Source organism: Melanotaenia boesemani, chromosome 8, assembly GCF_017639745.1.
Source record: "Melanotaenia boesemani isolate fMelBoe1 chromosome 8, fMelBoe1.pri, whole genome shotgun sequence".
Lineage (NCBI taxonomy): Eukaryota > Metazoa > Chordata > Actinopteri > Atheriniformes > Melanotaeniidae > Melanotaenia > Melanotaenia boesemani.
In genome coordinates, this window is record NC_055689.1 from 27065880 (window position 1) to 27088478 (window position 22599).

Consider the following 22599-nt stretch of genomic DNA (forward strand, 5'->3'; position numbering starts at 1 on the left):
GTCCCCCATCACCCTTGCTTACTATGTACACACAGATAATTGCAAATGTTTTTAATAATCTTTGCTTTAAAAGGTACTCATAAAAGTCTCAGTTTTTCTGGCTATGCTGAAACAAGGAGACACAACAGCAATGTACAGTGATATAAAAGTAAGTAGTAAACATTAAGTATGTAAACCTCATAAACAAATTCTGAACATCTAAATGAGCTTAATATGGGCTTTTTAAGACAGCAAAATAGGACATTGTCTTTAGAGGTTACTCTGCAAGAGACCTAATTTCATACCGATATGTTTAATCAAACCAACCTTAAATTAGAGCAACACACTTTTATGTAAAATAAGGTCTCATCCATCTGATGAAGGCTTCAAACTGTGTGTTAGATTAGAAAAATACAGACATGATTTTGACGGCTTTTTGTTCACATTTGGACTGCCACGATTTTATTTATAGCAGTCTGTCTGAATGGCTATTTGTTGTTTCATCCCAAGACCTCTTGCAAGGAATCTACAGCCCTTTTTCACATGCACTAAATCACAAAGAATCAAGTGATTTTCTCCTCAACAGCAGCTTAAAAAATAAATAAATAAAAGGATAAACTGCATTATATAGTAAAAAGATAGATTGATGTAATGCAAAATCTTATTTGGCACTGTATTTATTTTCTTTTTGAGTCTTAAAATTGGCCTCATGTGTTATAAGACTATGAAGGTGGTGCAAAAAAAGAGCTTTAAATAAGAAACTATGTGCTTTTTGTCAATAAAACATCAAATGTGATCAAATATTTGTGTTCCTTAAATAAAAAAAATAGCTCTACAAACTCTATAAAAATACTAAATGCTGCTTCTCATAATACCTAAATATTTCAAAATCCATGAAAGTCGGAAGTTTCTACATGTTATTTTATTTTATTTTATTTTATTTTATTCAGTCAACAGCTCCTGGACGGCTCATCTGTCTTAAAGGACAGCTCACTTTGTACTTTTAAAGGAGTGCAAATACACATAAGTATCACAAGTGCGTGATAATAAACGTCTTGTGGCTGAACCACAACGTTTCTCAGGCCTTGTCCCCCAGGGGAAGAAGCCGGAGGAGGGGCCAATCCGGAGCGGAGGCGGGGCACACGGGGCTACGGTTGAGTGGAGAGAAAGTGGAAAGTGAGAAAATACCTGAATGGACGATCTGGAATAAGTAAGTAGTATTTTTCTCTGGAAAATGTCTTGAAAGCTCGGTAGTGGTGACCGGAGTACTTGTGCGCCCGGCTTAACGCGAAGGGATAGGGGAGAGGATTTGAGGCGCCGGAGATCTCCGGTTTCTTCAAACAATAGTGGAGAGGACGCGATGGTCGCCTTTTTAATTTTTGAAACCACAGGGGAAGTTCAGGACCCCTCATCTTTCCTATTGTTGCTCATACGGAGACCACGTAGCTCTCCGGAGCGGTTTTAAACGTGCGAGGAAGCGCGTATCCTTTATTAATGTAACTTGAGGATGTGAAAGGAGGCACGGAAGATGCGCCTGGAAGGAAGGAGCGCGTCCAGTTTGATTGTAGGCCGAAGGGTTTGAATTTTCTGCCTGGTGGGAATTTCATTGCCTCCATTCATTTCCAAAGAAGGCGTCCCGTTTTGGAGAAGGAAAGGGGGATAAAGGGAACTAGCATTTGGATCATTTGGCATCAGGACGCTACCAGTGGGGCCTGGGAGTCTCCCATTGTCCTGCCTTTCTACAGCAACCCCCTTTTTGTATTTTGTAGGTTCCACAACACCTTATATTCTCCCAAAATGCTGCGGGTCCTCACAGTAAGTTAGCCTCCTAGGTGCTCTTTGTGCATGTGAAATAATGCTGAATTATTGATGCAGCATGACTGTTGATCCATGTTACCACAGGCAGCTCCTCAGCGCTAAAATGTGTCCGGGGTGCTGCCTTTTTAGTGGCTGAAATTCAAACTGAAACAGGATAATGGTGCTGCAGCACAAACAGGCCCTGATTACCTCAGCTTCAATGAGCCATTCAAATACCTGCTGGGTTTATAGGGTCCTCATTTCATAGTGAAAACAAAAAATGGGCTTTCTGTGAAACGATAGTGTTAAGACACTGTTAAGGTGATTTGAAAAAATGCTGCTGAGGGACTGTAAGCTGCTTTAATAGATACGATTTAATGATCGAGCATAAACGTAAAGGTTAAGGGCACTTAAAGAGGGATTTAAAGGATATATATGTATAAAAAAACTGCCATTTTTAAAGTTTAGTGATTAATTATCGCCAGCAGGCATTGAACACAACGCATTTAAATGTTAATTGAGGAGAAATTAAATGATAAAATGTATAAAACTAAATGAGAACAAGGTGACTCAAGTTAAAACCTAAATATGATTGTTTTTTATTATCAAAATTACATATCAAATCTTCATACAGAATGTGATGGACTTTTTTTCCACCACAAATGATTAATAATTAAAACTGATGCTAGTTTAATAGTCTGTTTACAGTCTGACCATCAGACCACTGACACTGTGTCTGTCAGCCTAGTCTATACTTAAAGGATCCAAATCACAAAAACACAGAACTGGATGGTTTGCTGATGCTTATAAACAACAGAAAATCCTGCAGAAGTTAATGTTAATCATGTGATGAGAACTCCTAAACATCTGACTTCTTAAATACTTGAACTTTAAAACAAAATGCTGTAGAAATATGTAATACATTTTCATATCATCCGGAAATAATCTGGCTGCAGAACATTACATTTTTCCCTCCGTGATCTTTTAGTTTTACATGAATGAATTAAATGGTAAAAACACTGTTATGACAAGCCCAATGGGATGTTTTCTACCCACAAGTATTCATTTAATTGATAAAAAAAAATCAAATACAGCCATTAAAAAACCTACATGTACATACTAAAGGCACTAATAGTTCAGATTTATATTCTTTAAGTCATTTACTACCCAACAGACCACCTGTTTGAAGACAAGTTAAGGAATTAGCAGTTTGTGTATTTAATCAGTATATATCAGTAGTTAATTTCTCAATAGTTTTCACCATTTTCCTTTGCAGAAAATGGTTTTAGAGTGAAATCTTGTCTGCTCATCATGAATTAGAAAAGAGGTGTTTTGTTTTTTTACCTTTTATTTTGTAATTATTAGAAAGTAGTGTGTTGTTGCAGTTCAACGTATTTCTTTTTTGTCATTATTTCTAAATGTATGTTTGACATCTTTTCCCTTGATTAGAATTTTTAAGGCAAGGCAAGAATTCAACATCAAATAGGCCGATCTAATAACCTATAATGATGACTGATGAGCAGATGAGTCGGTAGCGCAACATTTGCCCGTGGCTGTGAGATACTGAACCACATCTGTCTCAGCCACTTCCTGTGTCTGCAGCACTTTGTTTGGATTTGAAGACGAATGCATGCGGAAAGCGTTTTGAATCACAAAATGGGCTCGTTGATTCAACCACACCCTGTTAGATTTATACACACACACACGCACACACACACACACATACACACACACACACAGTTACACACCTGCTCAAGTTTGCTCCTCATGTGCTTTAACACTGACAGTAGCAGTTGTCCTGTTTTCTGCTGGTTTTACTGATGTTGTCAGAGGAGACCGTGGGTGGTGGTCATTCCTGTGTGTGTGTGTGTGTGTGGCATTGCTACGCTGATGAGCCTCTTCCTCTGTTTCAGCCTGGGTGTGTGCACGCTTATTTACACAGTTGTTATATCGGGCCTCAGATGGCTGTTGAGTGGAGCTGGACATTTCAGAGATGCCCCGGCTTGCTGTTCCTCCCTGACAGCTGCCAGCCGCTCAGACACCATGATGACAACTTGATTTAATTTCACCTCTGGGGAAACGCGGGTTGTAAATTGTTGCATCTGCTTATATTGAATGCTACAGGAATGAGGCTGCATATTTCTTGGAAAAAACCCCCATTAATGGCTTGATTTGATTAAATGAATAATTTTTTTCATAGAATCCTTATGACAACTGACCTGTTTTCAGTTTTGGTATCTAACCGTGATCTGTACAAAACACACTTTCATTTGCCTTTAAAGTGAAATTTTTTTAAGCAGTTTTACTTACCAATAATTACCTGATGAGGCAGATTATCTGTGATATTCCTGCTCACGTCAGGACGTTGATGAAACAGCGATGTCTCTTTAGAAAGATGTTGGGTATTAAATCTGATTAAGACTAATTTGGTGGTTGTGTAGCAGTGTATTGTGGCATATTGTTGCTATTTGGCTCTGCCACAAAGTACAGCTGGAGGAACATTGTTGATTAGCACTCATTAAGTTCTAAAACTACAGAATGACTTAGATTTGAACCTATTACTGATCGTAGAGTAAGAAAAGCAATGTAATAAACTATCAATTAGTGGTCTCAACTGATCAAAGTTTTGTAAAAACAGACTGCTGTTGCCGTCCTCAGAGATTATCTGTTATGGCTGAAAAGCAAAAGGGACAAAGATTTTATTTTCTATTACACATAGTTATGTTTTGAACTGATACTTGATTTTTAGGGAGTAAATATTCTGTTTTTATAAGTATATCTCACGAATTACAGACATACTTCATTTTGAATGAATAGGTGTATCTAAACTTTTTGATAAACTTGTAAACAGCTCTTGAAAGTTACCTTTAAGACAGAAAATGATGGGGTCGTTCTTTATTGGCTTTCCTGCCTTTATATGTAAAAAACAATATGAAAACATACTGTGAAGACACAACTTGTCTCAGCTGTGATGTTACTTTGCTACAAGTGGTCAAAGTTTGGTCAGCAAAAGTTATTTTTTTCTGCACTATGTTCTTTAAAATACAAGTTTTCTTGTATTATTTTATACCAATTTGTCTATAACAGGCCAAAAGTGATGACTGTTTTATTGATAAGGCTCTAATATGAACCTCTCAGCTTATTATTCATAATCAACGTGGCCTGAGAGGAGACTGGACGACTTCACTTCCTTTTGGTTCTATATTCTGGCTTCATAAAGCTGAACCCAATATGGGTGATTTTAATCAGTTAAAGTTGTTTTCTGAATGGAAATTCTCCAACTGGCTGATCTACAAACACTTTCCGTGGTTGGAAATCCTGTAAAAACAGTCACAGGTTCATCTCTGACTAAATCTGCAAACACTTCGAGGAACCATAGAGATTTCTAAAGGTCCTATTAAATGGTTACAATCATTGCAATCACTATGGATAATCATCTTTTAACACTTTCATTAGAAACAGCTGGATAAAACATACAGATGTGTAATAGTTTCAACTCATTTTCACTGCCAGATAGCAGTGAGATTTCAAGCCGAGCAGAAACCTTGAAGGAGGCGATTTATCAGATCCGAAGCAAAAAAGTTGGCAGGCGTTGCTAATGACTCTAATCATAGATTTATTTTTAGTCTTAAATAAGTCAATTGGTCAAATTATTGGCCCAGTAACCCGACCCTCCTCCTTGTCCTTACCCCTTTGATTTGTGGGGATATGTTACGCCTTTTCTTTTTGGGATCACGGAATAATAGTCAAGTAACCATCCAGATGCCTCCCACACATCAGTTGAAGGGTTAGATGAATCCCACTCCTTGATTTTTTTAAAAAACAGGGCACCTTTCCTCTGTAAAACAGAGGAGTAGAGCCAACGGGAGGAGTAAGGTTTGGGCTTAATTCAGTTTCATTTAAACTGTGTATGAAGTGTGTGTATATGTCTGAACTCGCCTGGTTGGTGGGGCTTAGGTTTTCCAGATTTCTTTCTGCCTCAGCTTTAATCTGCAGTGAATATATTTGAAATGTGAAATTTGATGAATGGAGCGTGGTTGCTGGCTCGTCATGAATAATGACTCCTGTGTATGGAGTCATGTGCCAGTGAGGTTAGCATCAGTTTATTTATTTTATTTTTTTTTCATATTTTGATGAAAATTTTCAGCTGAAGCAGGTAGATGTCTTTGCTCTTTGCTGATGAGGCATACTGCATTAAATTGCTTCGCAGACTCTTTGGTTGGAGCCGTAAAACTGCCCGGCCATATCGGCAGCAGGCCGGAAGCCCAACGTCATCACTGTTTAATTTCAGACCACACACATCACTGGACCGGCCGGATGTGGGCTGCTCCGTTGAACTTACTCAAGAATTTAGTAAAAAGTGATGATATTTTTACTCTGCAGAACAATTAAGCTGAACTGTGACAAATTGAATTTACAAAAGCATTAAGAACTCCACTGTTTACAGATCAGACCGAGTTCAGACCCCCTTTTACACTCTGAAGTTAAACTTAACGTTAACTTCAGCTGAAGAGAGGAGCCCTGTTGAGGTCCTTCAACTAGGCCATAGGACAGAAGGATGAATAGGAAACCTTATCCTTCCCACTAGTGGACCACACCTTTTGTAGATCAAATGTTTTATTCTCACTTACAGGCCAAGAGAAAGAGAAAGAGGTTGTCAGACAGGCTTGCTCAACATATGATGGTTAGGGAGACGCACAAAGCAAACTTATTCACCCTTTTAACCCTACATACTTCAAGACTGAGCTATATGTTTGGTTAAAAACTCCTAGCAACCACAACTTACATGTAAACTTTCTGGTCAGAAAAATGTATTGATCCCTTGTGATTTCACTCCAGTTTCCTTTGTTGAATCATTGCTTTGTTACCTTTGAGAGTGAGAAGCTTCAGACTGGCTTGAATTACAAAGACAAAGTGCTTTTTGGGGAATATGTGCGTCGTCACGTGAACAGCTGGGCAGATGCTGGTGATGTGATGTCATGTTGGCAAGAAATGGTCAGAGTTAAAACGTAATGTCAAACCACTCTACAAGAAAAACTGAAAAGGCTTGTTTCTTTAAGTAAGTGTCACAAGTTTAACTTTTTTTCTACGTTATGTAGCGGTGGCTTAAATTTATTCCTTTATTAAGATGATAGCATATTTTGGATGGATCATGTGCTTTATGGCGATTTGCATCAGTGTGCTTTTCACCTATTAGCACGATGTGATAACTATAATTAATCATGTTTATGTTTCTCAGTCTTGAGGCTAATTCAAGTGGCCATACTGTCTTTTGTGTGAGGGATTTCTTTGTCTCATAACCGTGCTGTACTGAGAGCAATTCTTAGAAATTTGGAAACTGAATTAGAAGTACACTGAGTAGGTTTAAAGCCGAACTAGGTTTAAAGTTGACTTAAAGGTTTAAAGTCAGAAGCAATGATAATTGTAAGATTTTATCCTAGAAGGAGAACACAGCCGCATAATTGCTCTGCCTGCAACTGGGCCTTAACTAATTCATCTAATTCAACAAAGCATCTAAAGACATGCTGCAGAGTAAGACTACATTTACATTAATGTACCATTATATTTGGTAATATTAGTGGTCCCCAGGGAACTTGTTGATACCATGACCGACTATCAAATGCCTTTATGTTTATGCATCATTACCCTCCCTCATTTCCTTTTACTCTACTTAAATTTTAAATTAAATTTACAACATGTTTCCCAGAGGAGCAATCCTCTTCTGTTTGGTTTTATTACCTGTAGTTATTGTGATGTCACTACTCTGATGTCTAGAACTACACATGAACTATATGTAGCTTTCATATTCTCCCGATGATGAATCTTTTCAATCTATAAAAAGTGTCAGCTTTAAAGAGAAATTGTGTATATATACACACATTTCCCAATCCAAACAGTTAATGTCATTTTTTGTTTTTCTGTCTTAACAAAAGTTAAATTTGTCAGCCATAATATTGGCTTTTTTTTAACTTCTTTGTGATGGACTTACAGAGATCATTTGCTGAGATTCATAGTCTTGGCCCTATAATTACTTGCTCAGGTATTTAAACAGATATGAATCCCCCTTGTGGAATTACTAATTTGTGTCTGTGAAGCCTGCTGAGCTGCAGTCATCATGACAATTATCTTAAAATGCAAACAGAAACCCTTCTGCACATCTGCATTACTACATGCAGGAATTTCAGCTGTATAGGTGTAAAAAGACTCGGCATAACTGGACATTATATCTTAATTTCTCAGTGCTGGTACTTTGAAATCCAGCCCAAACTACTGTAATTACCTAATTGTTATTTACATGAAGCAGATGGATAGCCGTTAATGTCAGACAGGATTGTTATTTTGCCCAGTTGTTCCATCTCTACTTCCTACTAAACTTCCATTATAATAAACCAGGGTTTAGATTAAATTTGTTGTCTGTCTGGAAAAAGATGAGGTTTGTCTGGGAATCTTAAAGTCCTCTTTGCATATTGTCCAGAATATATTTTTTCTCTTTATAAACTCTATAAAGCCTTTCCTCCTCAGAGTACTTGGTTAGCATACTAGACTTCCTTTTGGTCTAATGTCACATAGTTGGACATTTAGAGAGCAGATCTCCCCTGCAGTATGTTTACATGAAACATTTTTTGCCCTTTATATGACTGCTCATTCCTCTGCCATTACTTAAGATAAAAGCTGATGATTATACACCAGGAGGAGGCTGTTAGTCATTTGAATTTTGTGGTTTGGAATAATCATGTTGTTGAGGTTTTGCACATGGCTGCAGGGCTACAGAATCATCTCCGGTCTGGTGAAGAGAAATGCACATTAGTCTTGAAAAATTTGACTCTTTGTTAAATGAGAGGCTATTATAGTTGCAGAAATTCCGCAGACAGATTTGTACAGTATTTGGTTTGAAGGGAAGTGGATTTTAAATACAATGGTGCTGATGGAGTGTAAACGCCCCGCTAAGTAAAATGGCATCTTGCGTCCTTCTTCATTTCCCACAGAACGCCAGTCAAAGCCAGCAAGTCACGCCTATTCTTTATCAATTAACCGGCGTTTGACAGTCCAACATCCGTCATGACAACACTTAGAATTTGGAGAGTTTTTCCTCCAGTGTGGAGAACAGACTGGCAGAGGGCAGCGTGAGGTCAGGTTTCCACAGCAACTGTCAGCCTCCAATCACCCCCCTCCCCATCTCCTCCTTCCCCTCCATCTGAACACCCTCTTTCATCGCCATGGCAGTGGAGAGGCCCCGTTTCTCAGGGGATGAGGGGTGTGAGGGAGGGAATGTGAGCTGGCAAGAGGGAGGGAGAGGCCAAACAAGTTTAGTGAAAACACAGTAATCCAATATGGCCGCCATTGTGTTGCAGCTAACTGACGCTAAAGCTGGCTTCTTGGAGAGGAGATGCACTTGTGTGATGATTAACCTCAGCGGAGACCTGGAAGACATGATCTAAGCGCACACAGCGAAACCGAAGGCTCCGTTTAGGAGGGTTAATGGGTGTAAGTGTCAATGGATCACAGAGCTCATTCTGCCAGGGTGAGGCATTTGATTCCCACAGTGGATAATAAACGTGGACTTTTAAAGGATCATTTCACATTATAGTTGAATAATAAAGCTGACCATGTGTTTGAAACACCTTCTGGAAACCTAACACTGATCCTGGTTGTCTTTGAGGCTAGTTTTGCACAAATTCAACTATTGTTGAATGTCTTCTACTGTATACTTGACAAGTTGGAATTCTGAGATTGATAACTTTGTTATTGAGCCAAAGAAACATTTTGACCCTGCTGCTGTTGTAAATTGCTGAGTCGGGGAGATATGTGGTTAACACTGGAAGACCAGAATGGGTGAAATTTCTGCCATGAAGGACAGATCTTGTTTTGTTTTCATTTCTATCTTTGTAATTCTCCTATTTTTAATGTTTTGCACCACATTTTATACATGAAAATAAACAAATACAAATAATTTCTTCACTACAAATATTCGTCTCTTAGAGCTCATTCATGAATAGTACTCGTTTGAATGTTGTATGCTCCACCTGAAGGCTTCCCTCTTCTTAGTGTGTACATCCTTGAGTCCTTTTCTTACCTCTTCATAGTCCTGCTACTTACAGCGTGGAAGCCTTTGAACCTTTGTGATCTTTTCTAGACAAGCATTGTACATCATGGCATGTGTCATCTGTAGAAAGCCTCCTCTATGCTCCTGCTACATTTCAGAAAGTGAAACATTTTTCGGGGCGTTTTGCTTAGGTTGAGGAGGAGAAAGAAGATGAGGAAAAAATCCACTATAAGTGATGGGCTTCTGGATTAATTGGGATAATAGATTTTTGTAATCATGTTTGATCATTTTCTCACCTTGCTTTGGATCAATCTAAATCACCTGGTGTGAAAACTGTTGGAAACTCATGGAAGAAAATGAGAAGATGAATATGAAACCTGCTGCATATTTTTAGTTCAGTCCTTTTAGTTAATGGACTTAAGAGCACATTCAATGTACAACAAATAGTATAACAGTAGATATCATATTAATCTCACCTCCCTCTTTGCCTTTCTTTGTCAGATCTCAACAACTTCATCTCTCCCCTGCTGCAACTCACCTACCAATCATCATCATCATCTCCCACTCCCCTTCATCCTCTCCTCCTCCCCCTTTCTGTAGCCTCTCTGAGTCTTCCACCTCCCTTCTCCTGCTTCCTCCTCATCGACCTCCAAGATAGATTCCCTCAGGAGCAAGGTTGACCTTCTCAAGCTGCCCCTGGCTCTGTCCACTAAGTCCATCTCTGAACGCAAGAGCCAGCTGGGAGGAGTCTGCGAGCAGCTTAGCAGAGGGGGAGGAGGAGGAGGCGGGGCTCTTAAAGCCCGCTCACCGCCGACCCGAGACATGGACAACGAGTCGCAGTACTCGGGCTACTCATACAAGTCCTCCCACTCCAGAAGTTCCCGGAAGCACAGGTGAGAATAACACAGTTAACAGGGAACCAAAGAGACGGCTCTTTGTTTACAGTATTATTTAAAAACTTACTGTGTGTTCATGTATGACATGTTTCATTACTGGATACACTGAGGTCGGACACTTATTAGAGTCAATAACTAAATGCAGAATGTCTCACACACTTTTCGGTCTTATGAACAATCTACAGGACGATTGTAGGGAGCTCATGGATGAAAGTTGTCCTCTACTTCCAGTAATTATTCATCTTTGTGTGTTTGTCTTCAGAGATCGGAGGGACCGTCACCGCTCCAAAAGCCGAGATGGCAGCAGTCGAGGAGACAAATCAGTCACCATACAAACTCCCGGAGAGCCACTACTCGATGCAGAGTCAACACGTGGAGATGACAGGGTCAGTCACACCGTGTTAATGTTTTCTGTTTTAAAGGTGTATTTGTTAATCTGTGAACTCCAGTAGCGGTCAGTAGTAATGACACTGATGAGCGGTTAAAACATACTGTTTGTTTCAGATCCTATAAAAGCTACTTTTAGTGAAAGCTAAATTCATAACTTTTTGTTTTAAAGTGTTCAAGGATGTTCATTCAGCTTTTTTTTAAGATCTTTGGGGATTTGTAAAGGATGTCCAAAAGATTTTGAATAATATGTTGATTATTTTTAAACAAACAAAAATGAAAAAAAAAAAGCAACTTATCATAACTTGTACTTTGTTGCCCCTTTTCTGGCTTAACTTCTTTGAGGCATGCACTTCACAAACGATCAGAAACGATAATTTTTTCATTAGTCGGGTTCCAACAGATCAGCTTTACATAATGCAGCTTTGTCATGGACCCTTTTTCTCCTCCAGTTACCATGAAGTTTCAGTCAGTTTGAGTTTATTGACCTTGTCATTGAATTTGAATGTATTGGACAAAGTGTGAAGACTCTTTGCTCTGTGGGAAGATGCATTATCATCCTGAAAATCCTTTTTCTACCCTTTCCTTATTTCATCACTGTCCAGTGGTGCATTTACTGTAGAAGAATTCATCTCTAATGATCCTTTGTCTGGCATCAACCCTATTTTATCAGTTATCACAGATTTTTTGCTTGTTTTTCTTTAGGCAGTTGTCTAATGCATATTTGAGATTCATTACTAAGTATCAGGTTCATCCAATCATCCACAGTAATTGCTTCCTATCTTTAAGCAACTGTTTAGGTGTTTGTATTTGACCTCTCTGGATGTCAATCTCATTTCTTCCAGCTGGTTTCTTACAGTTGGATCAAAAATGTTTAATTCAGTTTTTAACTATTTGTTTTTCAAATCTTCTGTCATTTATTTTCTATATTCAGACATTTTACTTTGACTTTTCAATCCTCTAACCTGTTTGTTTTGCTTTTTCATCCTTCCATTTTGTTTGTAATTCAAATTCTAGACTCTGCTGCTTGGAAATAAACCAGCATCTTTTGCCACATTCTGAGCCGAATAACCTTGTTGAAGGAGTTTTATAATCCTTTCCATTGTTCCCACTGACGGCTCTTCTTGGGTGTCATGTTTCCTGCCAATCAGCCAGGAGCAGCTGCTCATTAAGCTCTGAAAACTGCAGGCTCATTTATATATTTAGACTTGTGCACGTATTGATTTGAGAAATACAACTTAGGCTACGTAAGTAATCTAAATTTGGTCTCTTGTTGATGCTAAACAAAAGCATGCTTTTTTCTGCATGGATAGATGGATCAGAGTTCTAGTTTAACCTGCAGCCCAGTCTTGTGTGTCTGTTTGTAAGTGCTTGTAAAAGTGGGCTCTTGCACTCTTTCAGCAGCACAGTTGTGTTTCGCTGGAGCGGTCAGTTGTTTTTAGATCTTGTCATCAGGACAAAAGCAGGTGTTGAAGTTCGCGGAACTGGAGTCTTTGAATGCTGAGCACTTTAAACATAGAGGTTCGTTTACATCAGGGAGCATGAGGAGACATGTTTGTTTCTGCATAAGCTGAAGAGGGGCCCTTTATTTAAAGAGCAAAGAGGCATTTATAATAAACTTAACCAAGCTGTCACCATCCCTGACAAGATGGATAAGGCTTCATTCCTTTCATAACATCAAAGACTCGTTGAGCATCTGGACTCCAACTGAAAATAAGGATTAAGATCTCCGAAACAATTTTATAGATGAGTTATCTTATAAATTATCCATATCTTGGGTTTGTGCCTTTATGCATAATCAAAATCTTTGACTAAAGATTCTGTTAACATACCAAAATAAACAACAGAAAAGCAGCAGATCCTCCTGTCTGAGTAGCTTGAACTTTGAAAGTCAATAATACAGGTGTTTAAATCCTCTTCGCTACAGTCTTCTTTCTGCTTGTCATACAGGATGATAACTGGGGGGAGACCACGACTGTTGTCACCGGCACCTCCGAGCACAGCATCTCAAATGAGGACCTAACCCGCGTCACCAAAGACTTGGAGGAATCAACCCCGCTGGAGTGCAAGCGCTTTGTTGGTCCGGTGCTGGGAGGCTGCCTGAGCTTCTTCGCGCTGGTCACACCGCTCGCCTTCCTCATCCTCCCGCAGGTCCTATGGCGTGATGCCCTTGATTCTTGCGGCACTCCATGTGAAGGCCTCTATGTCTCCCTTGCCTTCAAGCTCCTAGTCCTGCTCATCTCCTCCTGGGCGCTGTTCCTCCGCCCTCCCCGCGCCACCCTGCCACGTTTCTTTGTCTTCCGCTGCCTGTTAATGGTACTGGTGTTCCTGTTTGTGGCATCCTACTGGTTGTTCTACGGCGTGCGGGTACTGGAGCCCAGGGAGAGGGACTACAGGGGCATCGTGGAGTACGCTGCCTCGCTGGTGGATGCCCTGCTCTTCATCCAGTACCTGGCTCTTGTGCTGTTGGAAGTTCGACACCTGCAGCCGGCCTTTTGCCTTAAGGTGGTCCGGAGCACAGACGGAGCCAGCAGGTTCTACAATGTGGGCCACTTCAGGTTTGTTAGATGCGTCCTGGTACATGTTTAGCATTATAGACGTTTACAGCAAAGTTATTGCTCCTTGTGTTACAGTACAAATACAAAAAAGGTGTCATTCAGCAAAACAGAATCTAACTAGTTCTTAATGTTTTTTGCAAGAATGGTAATTAGATTACACTAAATGGTAATTACCCTAAATTACATTAAATTACATCTGTTCACATGTCATTATAATGGTTCATGGCTGATGCGTTTACAATATGTAGCTTTAGAAAAAATCTGTTTACCTCTGCTGAAAATATGTTTCCACATCTTGACTGATTTCTTTTAAACCTTCATCTGACTAAACCTGCAGATTTTGGTGAAAAGCAACCTGTTACATACAACCATCTTAAATGAATGCTGCTTGACAGATGATTGAATGCATACAGTTTTTATCTCTTCAGCATCTTTCATCGTGATATATGATTTCCTCAAATACCTAACCACACTGTTGGGATTCCTGCCAAGTGCTTCATTGATTTTTACTGACAGGATACATGGCAGTGAAGTAGGTTGTCTACTTCGTGGCGGCCCAGAACAGATCAGCATTCACGCTGCTGAAAAAATCTGTCCATAAATGGCCCAGACCACTTCTGAGTGTAACCGGAGTCATTGGGTCTGTACACCTGTTCTTGTACCACATGTGTGAATTACTTAACATACATGTAACTGCAAGGTGTGAACAGGGTATTAGAAATATGCTAACACATTTAAATATCCATCAAATAGCTTCTTGAATTTGAAGTAACCTGGTTGCTTGTTCATATTATAACTTAAATGTGATTCCTGGAGTTACTTGCATTCATAGGAGAAGACTAGCGTGTATAAAATGCAAGATGAGTGTTCAAACTGAGGTCACTTTGAAAAACAGATATGTATCTGTTGTAGGATGTGGCCTTGGTCAGGTGTTTAAAAAAATGATAGTGTTCAAACTGTCAGAAGAAATCAGATATGGGTCACATGCAGGCAAAAAAAGAAAAAAAAACAGATTTGTTCTACTTTTGCCTGCAGTGTGAATATTTGAATATTGATTTTTTTTAAGAACATCCTATTTTTGCATCTGTTTTTCAGCCATAGTTTGATGTCAGAAAGGTGCTTAACCTCTAATGTTTATCAGCAGCATCTTAATGAGCATTCAATGATCCCTGTTTTATTTATGTATTTTACTAGAAAGCTGGAAGTGTGAGCAAAGAGGCTTTAAAATGACACTGTGACCCACCAGTATGGCCGCAGTTTGTCCATTGTCTAAAATCCATAAGACTTCACCTCCCGGTTAATGCTGTTAATGATACTTAATTCTAGAGTTGCTGTTGAAATTATTTTTTTTCAGCTTTTATGTTAGTATTTATTCTTAGAAATAAATATTTTGGATATGTGATCAAGATAATTTCTGCATATCAGAGCTGATGTTTGAACTGATGAGTCAGCTTTTACATGAAGTCATCATCATTGTACAGAGATGTCAGTTCTGTATTGATGTGCATCTTAAACTAATTGTTTTGCTGCCAGCATCTGATGTTTGGTCTTTGTCTGGTCTCATTGTCTTACATCACAGTATCCAGCGGGCAGCTGTCTGGGTGCTGGACCGTTACTACAGCGACTTCCCTGTTTACAACCCTGCTCTGCTTAACCTGCCCAAATCCATCCTGTCCAAGAAGATGACTGGCTTCAAGGTTTACTCCCTGGATGGTAAATACTGCCCATTTTCCATCATTGGTCTACATCATGGGTGTTAAACTGCATCATTAACACATAAGATCAGCTTTACCTGAATCTACCTGTGATGGTTCAAATCTGAACCTCTTGTTCTAACTTGAACATGAGCATTTAATAGATACCTGAAATGTAATCCACCAAATCCTTCCTCTGCATGTGTTGTCTTGTAGAAAACACTACCAATAACTCCACGGGCCAGTCGCGGGCCATGATAGCGGCTGCTGCCAGGAGGAGAGACAACTCTCACAACGAGTATTACTATGAGGAGGCTGAGATGGACCGCAGGATCCGCAAACGCAAGGCCAGGTCAGATCCAGCCCATGCCGATCAGCTGCAGATTGTGTTGAGGGCAACATATGTCTGGTGTGCCCTGATGGCACTGTGAAAGCTGAAAGAGGCAGTAAATTGTGTTTGTAGAGACAAGATGTTAACCTCTCTGTGAGGAGTGAGGAAATACACACTAAGTCTGAACAAATTTTGATTTCAGAGGTGGGGGGGACAGAAGTGTTTTTTATAAAACTAATCTTTCAGCTCTACACTTTTTTTTTTTTTTGTAAAAGAAAAGTGAACAACGAGACCACAGAAGGGTCAACCTAATGAGCTCAACCAAAGTTTCCAAACACATGTTGTCTGCGGTCATTGGCAGAGATAAATTGCTGGCAGTTTTTTCCTGTTCAAGGCATCAACTCTGTCTTGATGTACAGACAAACTACCACATACACACATATGCACATTGGCACAGATTCAAATATTAATGTAAATGAAACTTATGATATTACAATCCTTCCAGCTGAGGTGACCCAGGCAGAACAAACGGCCAACTTACAGCAGCATATTAACTCCTGACCACAGACTAGCTTACCGGTGTGCAAGCAAGGTGGAGTGACAGTGGGGACAGCCAATCACATAAGACATGGCAGAGCCAATGGAGGAGCTTGTGGGCGGTCTAAACTAAGGGAAACAGACTTCATCTTGAGTGGCCGTTTTCCTCTTGGCCCTAGTGCTTGACCTGTTACTGTTACTGTTACTGTTTACTGTAGAGAAAAATTGTCTTTTTGACAATGAAAAGTGCAGGGGACCAAAACAGCCTTTTAAAAAAGTGCAAGGGACATGTCCCCTGTGTCCCCCCATAAAATTACGTACATGGTCTGAACCCACTTTTAATTTTCCAGTTGGGCAAAATGTATTCCACAATCTCAGAATTAGTTCATTTTAATGTTATTCTATATATCTTTATGTCTGCTTCTTGCAAAATTTAAATTGAGGAATGCTTTGTGCCATGCAGAGAGGAGAAAGCAAATATATGAAGGTGTGTTTGACAGTATAAAAAGTATTTCCAGCTCATCTATTCAGACTGTTAGACTTACCCCCCACCCCACCTTTTTTTTTTATTGATTCAAACCAGTCCTGTTTTTACATGTTCTTATTGTTCTGACTTTTAAGACATTAATCACCTTGTCAGCTGAATGGCAGAAACATTTATTAAATTGCAGCAGAGCAGCAGCAGAAATATTTCATAACCATCCTGGATGATTAATTTCCTGTTTATTCCAACATTGGCCCCATCTTTTAAAAAGCCGATTAAAATGATAGTTCTTCAGGAGCACTTCATGTTGCTTATGTTCGTTAAGGCATTTCACTACAATCTTTGGGTTTGGTGACCTGAGTCTGAAAAGCATAGTGTCCATTTACAACATTAAACTTCTGCTATAATGTCATGGTGCATTTAAATATTATTGAAATCTTAAGAAATTATTATAGGCATGCCTTCGTGTTAAGAAAATGTAAAAAAAAAAAAAAAAAAAAAACAACTAAAAAAACATTAAGAACACAATTAAAAAAATAAGATAATGGTTAGAAATGACAGATACAGTCTGCCAACCACAAGCATAAATCATTGGATGCCTGTTGCTCAGTGGGCTTGCAGCAAAGTTATCAGTTTTAAACAGTGTGTATCTGCCTTGAAAGTCTGCAGATGACATCTCTGTAATCCAAAAGTAACAGGAAGGTGGCCTCATTTATGTAATTTCTTTTATCTTAACTTACTCACAAAGCTTATATGGAATATAAATGTAAATTTTTGGTCCAATTAAAAACATGAGACTTTTTTAATAATGTCTATTGAGAGTGCTAATATGCATGGACTTCAATACAGTTCAAGGTTAACTTTATTATCCCCAGTGGGACAATTGGTTTTGCAGCCAGCAGCAAATGACAACCCAACAACAACACAACAATAAACAGTTAAGACTAACAAAATAAATAAAAAAATAAAAGTCACACAACTTTATTTAAAAGCCCAATGGCCACACAGAGAAAGGAGTTTTTAAATCCGTTTGTCTTTGCCCGTGGCATCACACATCTACGGCCTGAGGGAAGTAACATAAAATAGCCATGAAGAGGATGGCTCCAGTCTGCCAGAACAGAACTGGCCTTCGAGTGTCCTGATCTTCAAAATGTCCTCCGGGTTCACCAAGGGGGTTCCCACAACCTTGTTACAAAGCTTGACAATATCCTGGAGTTGAGTCAACATTATGCAACCAGTGGAGTTAGTCTAAGGGCATTTTTGGCATCTTTTACAGTAATTTTATATTTGTCTTTCATGACAGTGAGGATTTACTTCCCTCCATTGTATTTATGCTAAATCTGTTACAGCTCCCACTGCAACTCTTTACTGCAATTACCAAATGAAACTCTTGTCATAAGAACGTCATGTAAGTGCACAATGACCAGTTCTGCAAACGTAACAAATCCAATCAAATTTTATTTATAAAGTGCTTTTCATGCATAAAGCAACAGAAAGTGATTTATATAATTCAAACAAATTATGTATAATAAAAACAAATTTATTATTAAGCCAATATTCTGTTGTATTCAGCTGTATAATTTTATTAAATCTTTTTTTTTTTCCATACACTGACCACTGTGTACTGTGTTACTTCCCTTAAAAAAGGCTTTATCAGCCGATTGCTGCTTAGTATCTATATCTCTCATATTCAATGGTGATATGTAGAATTTGCTTAAATTACATAAATGTAGTTAAAACACTGAAGACAACAAAGTTTGTTTTGTAAATAACTCACAGCCCTTCTCTGAGCATGTGGTGCATTAGCGAACGGTAAAAAAGCTGTGCAGCTCATCTACTCCATAAAAGGTCTGTGCATGTGGAGCGTTCAGTGTTGCCAAAAGGTCATTATTTCCATCAGAGACTGACATGTTAACAAAACAATAACTTGCTCATTCCTGGCTGTGGTTATGGTTTTATGTCACTGTTTCTGACTTCATGCTCTACAAGCCTGACTGCCTGTCCGGTGAATTTAACCAGGACTTTATTGCTCTGCTGCAGGCTGGTTGTGGCAGTCGAAGAGGCCTTCACACACATCAAGCGTCTCCATGAGGAGGAGGTGGCCTCATCCCCCAAACACCCCAGAGAGGTGATGGATCCTCGGGAGGCAGCTCAAGCAATCTTTGCCCCAATGGCCCGGGCCATGCAGAAATACCTGAGAACCACACGACAGCAGGCCTTCCACAGTATGGAGAGCATCCTCACACACCTGCAGTTCTGCATCACGCATAACATGACGCCCAAGGTGAGTTTAATACATTTATTTACATACAAGTACCCCGCAGTCATACAGAGGAGGCCCACTGAGGCTGCACAAGAACACCAGCCACCTGCTGCAGTACAAGACATTAGGCTTACCTAGAGATATTTTAATAAATTTGGTTTGATTTTTTTCAAGGAGTATTTTATTGGTTAAATGCATTTTTTTTATTGGAGTACAATAAAAACAGAAAGTTTAACCTTTAAAATAGGTTTATTTAATGTAACTTTCCAAAGAACCTTCAGGTTTTACAGAATATTAAAACCAAAAATCTAATTAAATGTTAAAGCTAAAATCTTACTCTGAAATCTGATGGAGCAGAAAAGAAGAAATTTAGAAAAACAAAACTAAAAAGGTGATAAAAGCCTTTCCTCCAGCAGACAGATGAACATTAAAACTGCGTTATCTTTACGATTAAGCTCCACCTTTCTCCCTCTCAGGCCTTCCTGGAACGTTATCTCACCCCCGGCCCCACCATGCAGTACCAGCAGCAGAACGGCAGAGGGCGCCAGTGGACCTTAGTGAGCGAGGAGCCGGTGACCTCGGCCCTGCGTCAGGGTCTGGTTTTCTCCCTGCGTCGTCTAGACTTCTCCCTGGTTGTCACGGTGACGCCACTCCCCTTCCTTCGCCTCGGGGAAGAGTTCATCGATCCGAAGAGCCACAAGTTTGTCATGCGGCTGCAGTCAGAGACCTCAGTGTGAAGGCTTCCAGCTTATCTTCTCTTGTACTGACACCCCAATGTCATCCACCCTTCACTTTCATGAGAGGAGCGCTGCCTTGCTGGTCATCACAGATGCTCTAATATCAAACTGAGATCAGCTCAATAAGGGTCCAAACCCTGGAAATGAACAGATGCCTTGACCTCTTCTCATTCAGTGTTGTCTGTACAACACACTGTAAAAATTCATTTTATGTCTGTCTAAGGGGACTTTTTCTTCTTTTGTCACTGTTTTTGTTGTAACCACTGAACTACTTTACTGTGCTGACTCAAACACGAACACCAGAAGAGGGGGATTACATCACACTCATCACTTCCTCTCTGCGGTGTCTTACAAAATGGGCGGACTGGTGCCTCACTGCCTCCTGGTTCTCTTTGTTGTTTTCTCCGACATGATGAGAGCTTGTTTTTATATTTGAGGAAGTGACTTCTCATTTTAAACCTACAGAATGTAGCATTATGTGCAGTGAGATATTGTCTTTTTTATGTGACTTTTAAAGAAGAATGGATGTACATTCCTAATCTGTTGCTACTCCAGTCCGTATGTTCACACTGGCCTTTTTTTTGTTACTATCAGCATCCGTTTTAGCAGGAAGACTAAACATTTTCAACTGGTATTAACTCGAAGTCTGGATATTACTTGGACAAACATTTAAAACATCACTCTACTGTTCTAGATTTTTATTATTGTCAACAAATCCACCATAACGAAGGAAAACTTTATAAAAAATTTTAATAGAAGCAATATTATTGACCATTTGATACTGTATTTTTAGTGAATGTTATTGAAAAATGAGTAAATATTGCATTTACTCAAGGCTATTTAAAGCTGGTGACTATCATACTACAGTGAATAATTGTGGCAGCAGGATGTTGACCAGAATAAACTGTCACTCTGTGCGTTTTTAACACTTTTTCTTTGGACAATAGAAGTTTACGGAACAGAGCAATAAGCTAAATTCGACTCTTAAGCACACGAACAAAACCAGTTGGGCTTGTTGACAATACGAAAGACTTCCATAAGAACATCTACTCCATATGTTCAGGTGTCACCTGAAGCTTCCTCTTGCTGCTATCTCTGTGCAACATATGCAAAAAAAAGCTACAGATTTTCCACATCTTAAAGCATAACTTTGTAACCCTGAAAAGAAGATGGACTTCCATCTTCTTACCCCTTCCTCTCTGCTATGCTTCAACCCTGCACCACAAGCCCCTCCCCTGCAGAGGACATTTCATGCACATCCAGCTAGTATTAATATTTAGCTTTTTATTGTCAGATTGTCTCATATCAGTGACAAAAAGTTATTTTTAATCAAAATTGTAAGTTCTGCTTTAATAGATAAATGTGATTCTGATGATGTCAGTGGAAACTTAACACTTGTACACCAACTATAAGCAGCAACATCTATTTAAATGAGTCATAGTCTGATTTTGTCATGAAGCTGCATGATATTTTAAATGCAATCATCAGCTCTTTAATAGCTGGAAAGTTTGACCAATCAGCACATTTGGATGAACATCTTATAGCTGTGGCATTTCTCACCATTTTGGGCTTAATTTTGCTTTTATAAGTCAGCGCTCAATCTTCCATTGATTTAATATAGAGAATATAAACAAAGACAGGCTTTGCAAGCTCCCGATGAGACGCCTGTTTCTAAGAAAAACTTAGTTCATGCCCACCTGCTGGGAAAGGCCATAAAGGCCAGTGAATTAATATTTTTATTTGAAAACATCCTCATTATATATACATAGAAAAACTGCTGTAATGCAAAAGTCTGTAGTTCAAACAACATGCAGATAATCACAATATAATACCAGTTGTAAATGGGGTCTTTTTTTAATATATTTATATCTTTCTAAGGAAATCAGTCCTGATCAGGCAGCTGTGCTTTAAAAACGGGCTGACTTCCTCCAGTTTTTATATTTGATGCATATCTACAGAAATCCCAAACCAGACGTGTGATTGTAACTCCTCTGTGCCGCTCCACTGCAGCAGTAGCTGATCACCGCCTCGCCTTGTCCCACCGGCTGAAACCAGCCTCAACGCGGCCTTAACTCTGCAGACGTGGAGGAGCAGCAGGCTCCTCTTTCTGCAGCTGCCGTTGAGACTTGAACTGCCCTGTCGAACGTATCCCGCAGTCTGCTGAGCCACAACACGACTGTTTGCTTTTCTCTCCAGTGGAAATGTTTTTGGTCTTTTTTGTTTTGTTTTGTTTTTTTTTTTTTTTGCTTTTTTTTTTATATATATAAATTTCCAAACACTAGCTCCACAAAGTGTTTGAGATTTCATCTGAGGGATGAAAAAGAAGCATGCATACCCTTATTTTGGGCTCCAAAACAGTTTTTATAATGACTTGTTTTCTATCATTTTTAAGGTGACTAAGTTATGATGATGCAATGTTCTAAATGTTTTTACTTTATAAGAAACAAATGGCTTGTTTAAAAAAAAAGGTAGATTTGTTTCCTTTTAGTAACTGTAGCTTGTATAGTGTGTTAGGCATTTTTACATTATTAAACCATTTATTCCTTATAAGTCCTTCCTTTTGTCACTTATTTCTGAGCATGTTAAGTTGATAGAAGCGAAGCTATCTAAAAAAAATCTTTAGTCACAAGAAGAGGAAGCTCACTATTTTTTTTTTTTTTTTTTTATAGAAGAATACGATGTTCTACATTCGGATATTTATGGTTAGGATGCTCTTTTTAAAGGTCTCTGCTCCTCTCAATCCTGACGTGAAAATGTGGCATCAGTGGAATTTCACCAAAGTGAAGTTTTTCACCAGAGTTTTAGAGGAACTTCTGTGAAGGGAGGATGGTGATGTGGTAAGCGTGTGGTTTCATAGCTTCAAAACGGACAGAGAGCCCCTGACTTCCTGTT

General features: G+C 39.2%; 1 protein-coding gene across 2 annotated transcripts; it reads left to right on the forward strand.

Moving 5' to 3' along the window:
* Positions 1-1120: 1120 nt before the first annotated feature.
* LOC121644913 (vang-like protein 2) lies at positions 1121-22254 on the forward strand. Of its 2 annotated transcripts, none has more exons than XM_041993170.1 (8): positions 1121-1189; positions 10322-10713; positions 10979-11102; positions 13054-13661; positions 15241-15374; positions 15572-15707; positions 18748-18991; positions 19447-22254. In XM_041993170.1, the coding sequence occupies exons 2-8, from the start codon at positions 10643-10645 to the stop codon at positions 19705-19707; spliced, it is 1578 nt and encodes a 525-aa protein (XP_041849104.1). In that variant the 5' UTR covers positions 1121-1189; positions 10322-10642; the 3' UTR covers positions 19708-22254. The 2 variants fall into 2 exon arrangements, with proteins under 2 accessions (XP_041849104.1, XP_041849103.1); XM_041993169.1 differs by lacking the exon at positions 1121-1189 and adding an exon at positions 1239-1794.
* Positions 22255-22599: the final 345 nt, after the last annotated feature.

Bases quoted from the DNA above. Each gene is read 5' to 3' on its own strand.
- LOC121644913 (XM_041993170.1), top strand. From the start codon at position 10,643: ATGGACAACGAGTCGCAGTACTCGGGCTACTCATACAAGTCCTCCCAC. The intron at 11,103-13,053 runs GTCAGTCACACC...CTTGTCATACAG, and splicing joins CAACACGTGGAGATGACAGG to GATGATAACTGGGGGGAGAC. The intron at 15,708-18,747 runs GTCAGATCCAGC...GCTCTGCTGCAG, and splicing joins ATCCGCAAACGCAAGGCCAG to GCTGGTTGTGGCAGTCGAAG.